Source organism: Ammodytes marinus (assembly GCF_949987685.1).
Source record: "Ammodytes marinus genome assembly, chromosome: 14".
Taxonomy (NCBI): Eukaryota; Metazoa; Chordata; class Actinopteri; order Uranoscopiformes; family Ammodytidae; genus Ammodytes; species Ammodytes marinus.
In genome coordinates this window covers 16,757,087-16,764,975 of record NC_137218.1, presented here as the reverse complement: position 1 = coordinate 16,764,975, position 7,889 = coordinate 16,757,087, and the positions used below count along the sequence as shown (strand labels likewise).

General features: G+C 40.1%; 1 protein-coding gene across 1 annotated transcript; it reads right to left on the bottom strand.

Moving 5' to 3' along the window:
- Window positions 1–15: 15 nt before the first annotated feature.
- Window positions 16–6,337, bottom strand: dnajc18 (DnaJ (Hsp40) homolog, subfamily C, member 18). The gene is made up of 8 exons (XM_080040509.1): window positions 5,878–6,337; window positions 4,914–5,082; window positions 4,255–4,400; window positions 3,420–3,626; window positions 2,826–2,941; window positions 2,396–2,505; window positions 2,137–2,309; window positions 16–1,679 (listed from the first exon to the last, which is right to left on the bottom strand). Exons 1-8 carry the CDS (start codon window positions 6,002–6,004, stop codon window positions 1,555–1,557), a joined length of 1,173 nt encoding a protein of 390 aa, XP_079896635.1. The 5' UTR covers window positions 6,005–6,337; the 3' UTR covers window positions 16–1,554.
- Between the last annotated feature and the right edge of the window lie 1,552 nt (window positions 6,338–7,889).

Below are 7,889 nucleotides of genomic sequence, written 5' to 3'. Positions count from 1 at the left end.
GTCTTTCTGGCTGAAAAGTAAATTTCTCAACTGCAAGTCAACTGCACTGCCACCCTGACCCCTACCAAAAACCTGATTTTTGTGAATTACAGTAAAGTTTTTTTATTCTTTTTTTTTTTAAACGTGAGTTACAGTGTGGCCCTGGAAATTTGAATCATATTGCGTGTTAGCAGTCATAAAGACGTGTTTCGCACAAAACGAAAACAGGTAACTCATAAAAACACTTTCTCACTAGGGTGCATGCAACAGTAATGACATGGAACAGGATTAAATATTAACTTAAAAGTGCATGAGATGAACCTGATGATTGTACAAGTTGTATGAGGATAGCTGAGGCATTTTGACAGTCTTGCACAGCCACAAGTATTAATGTCTGTGTGGGATTCCAATGATACTGGGGATAGTGTAAACAACTGAAGTTAGCAATTCCACAAACTGACCACACCTTGCTGTGGGGGGAAATTGTTCAGATATTTTAATAATTTCTGAACATAATTAAATAAGGAGGTTCAGTACACAATTTTTTTTAAATATGGGCCAAAAAGCTTGTTTCTGAGAACATAATCAGTGAAGCTTGTGCATGGTTTAGGAAGAAGAAGGTACTGCCTGCCCTGGCAACCTTCCATATATCATTGTCAAATTAAGCTTCCCATATATTCCAGATCCGCCAGAATACTGTAAAGGGGCTTTTCGGTTGAAATGGACTATCAAACCTCAAACATACGCCTTCACATGAAACAATGGTTCCTGAACGGCAAGGGTCAGTGACCAATGCAAAAAAAACACTAATGTAAGCAGTAGTGTAGGGAGCGGGAAGCTCATTTTACTTGGCAAGTGCAAGCTTTTATAGTAAGGATATTTCTCCAAAAGATGTGGTCTACTTTGCATGTTATTGCTACAGTGCAAGTGGTCAGATTGCCCGATTAACCAGAGTAGATGTTAAAGTATTTCCTAAAGTCTGATTCCTCTATGTTTAATAATAATTAAAAGGTCCTCTGTTGTTTCAAAGTACAGAAGCTCTCAGATTTGTCCAAAGACTATTGAATTATTTAAGTCATCACATTTCATTATGTTCCTACGGGAAAGAAAAAAAAATACGAGCCAAGATGCTCAAGTAACATTCAGCCTATTAACTATTAAATAAATACACTTAGAATTTCATCAAGGACATGTTCAGGAAAATAAATAGAGGTAAACCTACAAAACCTAAACAAATATAACATGTCCGTGTGAACATACAACTGCCTTCTTAACCTCAAATGGATGTCATGCCATTTTCTATAAGAAAGTTTAAAGGCTCTGAGACATCATACACACTGCCGCAGTCACTTTGCAAGTGACGCTGCTACCAAGGGTCTGCAGCTTAACATGCAACTCTTGTTTCCTACCATCAAACAGGAGAGAAGGCACATTGTTTCCAGCGGCATAATCTCCCACTGTCTGCACTTGTACCTAAAAGTGATTCCTTTACAAAGTGGCCTGAAGTCACACACTTGGATGAAATGCATTGTTGTAAAGTCCATAAAGAAACGTGTTCTCCTCTCAAAACAGTCCTCATTTGCCTCTCTGACGGCCGATCAATCGATGCAATTTGTCACAGTTGTCGAGCCTCATGGACTCTGCCTTCTGCTTTAGCCGCTCGTCTCGGTACAGCTGTCCGAGGTTCGCCAAGTCTGACTCTGAAAAAAGGAGAACGAATAACTAAAGAGTAGAAACATATCACAAATATATATAAAAAAATAAAAAATAATGTTTTTCCATTACATTTATAGTACCTTTCTGAGAAACGGTTGAAATGATCAACAGAACTATCATATACTGTACAGTAGCCTAAATATAAAGGTACAGTCAGTTAGCTTAGCATACAGACTTGGAAAGACAGCTAGCCTGGCTCTGTCCAGCGGTTAAACAATCCACCTGGCAGCACCTACAGATATTTTTGTAGGTCTTATTTGTTTAATCTCTACAAAATTGAAGTGAAAAAAAGAATCACTGTAAATTGTCTGGGGAATGTGAATGTGAGGGTTTTCTTACGTCACAGGAAGTAAAATAAAAGATTTAATATAAATCAATACTTGATCCTTTGACCAAAACAGACTCCCCCTGTCTTGATCAAATGAGCCTCAGCCAGCTTACTTTGCTGTTTCTCCTTCCAACAGCTGTTCTGCAGGTGTTCGATATAGTCACTCTCAATGGTTTTCTCTAGGTCGTCCAGGGCACCTCCACGATATTCCTTCTCAAAGGTTTTATCCACATAGTACTGCACCCCCATGTGCTGCGTTTCCCTGGACACCACCAGCCCCATGGCCCTGAAAACCAGACACCCAGTCATTCAGAATTCGGTGAAACTCTTGTGTCAATTTGTGAAAACATGTTATTGGCATGCCACACTCACGGCTTATAAAAGAGGCTGTAGGGCGGGTTGGTGGCCATCATCTGAGTAAACACAGATATGAGGATGAGCACCAGCACGGGGAGAAGCTGCAGGAGCGCTGTGAAGGTGTTCTGTGGGAAGATAAAAGCCAGCAGAGATTACAAAGGGTTAAGACTGTATGTAGGCTGCACTGACGCAGTGTGCTACTCGTGCCAGAGAACTACTTTAGTTTCTTTGAGGCAAACCACCTTCTTCCAGTAGCAATGAAGGCTCTTGGGTTATCAGGAAAGTAAATGAATGGCGTTAAAAATCAATCATTATGGGGAAACAGTCACAGTCACTGCAGCCATGTTAAATATGTACAGAAAAAGTCATTTTCTCCATGGTTCTCCAGTGCATGTTAATGATTAGAATAACAAGGCTTTGTATTCGTGCTTAGTGAGTCACTGACCTGACTCTGGTTTTCCTGCACCACCTCCTCCTCGCGTCTCTCAAAAGCGCGTCGACGACGAGGCTGATAGAACTGCGAGTAGGAAGCCCCCTGGTTGGTGTACACGTGTATGTTTCCTGTAGAGAGACACACACAGTTCTTTAGCATCTACACTTCCACCATAAGATTGCTAAACTACAGCCTACAGCAACAATGACAAACAATACTGAGAAAAATTATATGATAATGGGTTATGAATATATTACATGCACCACTGCACTTTTAAAGGTGGAGTCCAGGGAGTCTAGAGAAGGCTTGTTGTCAAAATCACTTTGTCAAAATCAGTGAATATCTCCTCAAGATCCATACTAGTTTACAGAGGACAGGCTGTGTATTAACACCAGATGTTTTTCAGTGCACACACAGTACGGACAGGGAGATATTTACCGATTCACAAACTGATAGTGACAACAAGCATTTGCCAGAATCGCTGACTCCACCTTTAATAGTGACGTTTGCAGTAGATTTTGTCTTTCCTTATTTTAAACAAAGAAGTCAGTTATTGTAGACAATGCTTCATTCAACCAAACATTCATACTGCACACCACCACTCACCGGTGGGGAACCTTCCTCCAAAGAAAATGTTGAAGAGTTCCTCGGGGGAAATGTCGGCCTCAAAGTCTTTGTGGAAGTTCCTGTATGGTCCACGGCGACTGGGACCGGAGGGTTGAGGTGCATTAGATGCTGCTGACTGGTCACCGTACTGATCATACTGCTGCCTCTTCTCTGGGTTGCTCAGCACTGCGTATGCATTGCCTATCGCTGTTTGGAGAGGGAGATGGAAATATTTGATAAAGTCCTGGAGGCAAATAGTCTCTCAAGTTTTGGGAGATGTTACCGGAAGTACAGTATAACATTGTTATTTATTCTACAGTATATTAGTTGAGATTTTGGCAAATTGGAACCATAATGAGTATGCTGCTGAATACGCTTTTTGCAGTTCCTGTTTGCAATGTATCTAAGGAAATACACATAGTTCTGGAAATAGATAGTGCACCTTTTTTTAACATGATTTCTTAGTCGATCAATGCACATCGATGTCCATCCTCAGACGGTGCCACTAAGTCGAAAAATGTGTGTGTACTGTGATCATGTCAATGTTCAGATTTGACTGACTCATAGGAGGAGAACCAATTCTGATGCACATTGTGATAGTTGGGTGCCATGGGTTTTAATGTACCTTAATTGTCTCCATGAGTTTTGAGTCACATCAGTCACTACTGCCTGTCAGTGCTCACTGTGTTGGCACATGGGCCATATCAGCCGGCCACACTATAGTTACTAACTTTAAAGACCAAATGACAATGAGCAGTAAAAAAAATAAAAATATTATCACCATTTTATTTTTCACGGAAAGCAAGCAGTGAGTGTGAACAAAAATAACTGTTACCTTTGAACGCATCTGTGGCTCCTGGAGCAAAGTTCTTGTCGGGATGAAATTTGAGGGCCAACTTCCTGTACGCCTTCTTCAAATCTTCTTCGCTGGCGTTTTTGGGAACTCCGAGGATTTCATAAAAGTCCTTACAATTCTTTATCCTGCGTAAAAAACGAAGCATAGATGATGTCACATCACAAGCCTGAAGCTCACAGCTGAAAGAGGCACTCAGTTACAGGTATGTTTTTTTTCTTTATTACTGGTTCTGTCTGAGAATTAAGAGGTGACATGTTACAATCTCTATTTTAGTGGAGGTATGTCTTTGGGCATACAGGTGGATTCAGTGTTTCTGGAGAATGCTTGTTGTCAAAAACAGTGAATATCTCCCCAGGATCTGCTAACTGTATGTACTGTGTATGCACTGAAAAAAATCCAGTGTTAAAACACAACTAAGGCTCTGTAAACGGGCATGTTGCTAGCTACGGTGGTCTCGCTTTGTTAACATCCTCTTTTACAGATCCTAGGCTGTGTATTAAAACAATTTATTTCCACAATGCACAGACAGTACTGAGAGGTAGTGGACAGTGACAGGATATTCACTGACATTCTCCACAATTGCTGACTCCACCTTTTAAGGAATGTAAACGGTTTTCAGTGATTGATTTCAATTGCACCTTTGAACACCCTGCCGCTGATCCCCGGTGTAGCTCTTCTTTTCATCGGCGCCCGCGTTACTGGTTTCACCATTTCCAATGTCCTCGTCTCTCCAGCCCGTCGGCGGGGGCACGTGATTTGCCTCTGGAGCAGCGGTGTCGCCGTTCCTCACTATGGCATCTATCAGCACTACAAACAAGGACACAGTGTCTGAGGGTCAACCTGGGAAGTCAGGTGGGAATGCCAATGGCGAAAGGTTTAACGAGAACAGTGTTGGTATCTGTTAAAATCACAACGGAAATGAAGGTTGCAGGCCAACAGAAATCTATATGTGTGAGATATTGAAGATACAGATCGCGGGCAAAGTAGAAAGGAAAAAAACAACATTAAGTGTCTTGGTAAGGCGTTTGGCAGCCACAATATCCTGACATATAATAAATGCATCTCTGAAACTCTGTAGGACTGGATGGGACACAAATCTTCCAAAACACTTCATTAGGACTTTCATAACTTTCACCAGTCACTCATTTAGGTTAGAGAAGAGTGGCATGTATTGTACATCAAAAGTTCTTCACTCCTCCTTGCACAACATGTGCAATTTAATCCAAACTGCTGTAAAATGGACACTGTGGCTTTAAACTGCCTCTTGCACAAGAGCTAAAAGTGATGACACCTTAGTTGTGCTGTCTATGATGCCATTACTGCAAAAGCAATTAGGCAAGGTAAAGTAAGACAGTCTTTGGTCTATGAAGGGGGAAGGGAAGGAGTCCTGACTAGCTCTACATTTCAGCCTGCAGTCTGGACTGACATTAAGTATTAAAGTATAACAGCAACGTCTGAGCACACCCATCTAAAAATAGCAGTAGGCCTACCATGCACCTTTCCTGCACACATGTCTACCGTTAAAAGACTGGGATTGAGTTAGCTGGTTGACCCACGTTAGCTTGAATAACTGCCATTCGAATGTGCGTCAGCTAATTTTACCTCTGGCCCGGGTGCTGGGGTAAATATTCTGGGATTCATAGAGCAGCTGTAGCGCCCGATCTGTCCGTCCTGACCGTAAACACAGTTTTGCCTTCTCTATCAGCCGGTCCGCTTCCTCTTTCTCCATTTCAACGTCACGGGTGGTTGTTGTTTGTTTGCAAATTCAATCTCCGTGTGTAGAGCTCTGTGCCTTTGTAATATGCGTCTATAACGTATTGCACGGCGAGCAGCTACAGCTAACGGTAGGTAGGTAGCCGATTAGCTTTGGTTTCTGACAGCTGCGTCGCTTTAGCGAGGCGCGAGCCCGCAGTCACTCAAACTCCGCCGCTGTATCCGATACCCAGGTAAATGTCCGGCTGCAAACAGGCCCCCAGAGGCTGGGCCATTGTTTTTAAAAAAAACTCTGAACGTCTGAACAAATGGTTTGTTTTTGCTGTCCAGTGTTTAAAGGGCCACCCTATTAAAATTAAACTGAGCTGGAGGAGGGATGGACTGCGTTAGTCGACGTCATATCCGGTGGTGTGTGAGCTCTGAAAGCAGTAGAAAACCACTTTGATGCAATTGTACGTGGTTTATAGTGTGTTAGAAGTTAAGCAACATTTTATTTTCTACCCCCTGCTCACCTACATGGTATTATCACCTAACTAACTGTAGGCCTACCCAGAAGGTTGAGTAAAATCAGCAGGTGCACAGAAATCCTGCTGCTGCGTTCTTTCTGTAAAGGTGTAGGCTGTGATGCATTCATGTGCCTATAAAGGAGAGTAATTCAGTTTAAGTGCACCTCAGATGGACTTTGACTGCAGTGTCAAAATGAGAAGAAAGCTGGAATGTAATAAATATAGGCCTGCGTCATCTATTGCAGGCTTTATATATATTATTGAATGTTATTTTATTAGCCTTGCATTTTGATTTTATTCATCTCTACATTTTATTTAAATTATTTAATATTTTTATATGAAATAGCTAAGCTAAAAAACTACAACAACAAAAAACGCATATTTATCTTATATGGATTATAGTAGAATTCGGCCTACATTAAACGGCAAATATCTGGCCTATATGTTCATGAAATGAGTGCACACTTGATATTATAGCCACTAGGTGTAAGACACTGTAGAATGATCACAGCAATCAACTTTAAGTGTACACAAGAAAGACACTCATGTCAGTGAGATAGAAACTATGCAACACATTTTTGTTCATGCATATTTTATTCAATAGTAAAAAAATGTGATTTGTCCCATAGGGCATGCTTACAATATGTGTATCATTTAGGAAGTCAAATGCCAAAACATATTTCCATAGATAATAAAAAATGTTGCAAGATAAAATCCATTATATTTGTTTGTTGAAATATGCATGTAGGTCATACAAGAACCAGAAACAGAGGAATGAAAATAACCATTAGCTAAATTGTAACAATAATAATATCAGCAGTAAATATAACCAGTACAATGTTTCCTGTTAAACGTAAGTGCGACACATGATTTTTGCTTTGTGTCCAATTCATGTACATCTGAAAAACCATGCTATCATGCTTTGGCAGCCTGAAAGTTGCTTTTCACTGAGATTATATTCATTCACACTATTGAACATTTTCTGTACATCAGTACAACAGAAGAAAAATAATCACAAGGCGTCACACCTTAGAAGGGCATCTCTGCATATGACAAATAAATATAAAATTAAAAGCAGTGGTAATAAATAACAGAATGAAAAAATGGACAAAATCTATCAAAGGAAGCCTATTTATAAAAATGTATAAAACAAGACAAATCAAACTACAAATATAAATAAAAAATAAAATAATTCAAGTTTACTATTTGAAACACAACTATCACAATTTTAATCTCACATAACAATTAGGAACTTAATTGCATGCATTGATGCGTTCCGTACCATAGATGCTGTGTTTAAAAAAAATCACTTTTTGTCCATCCTTAATTCACATCCCTTCATCATTATATAGAAAGATGGAATATAAAGTAGAAAAAATAATTATGTATGAAAGG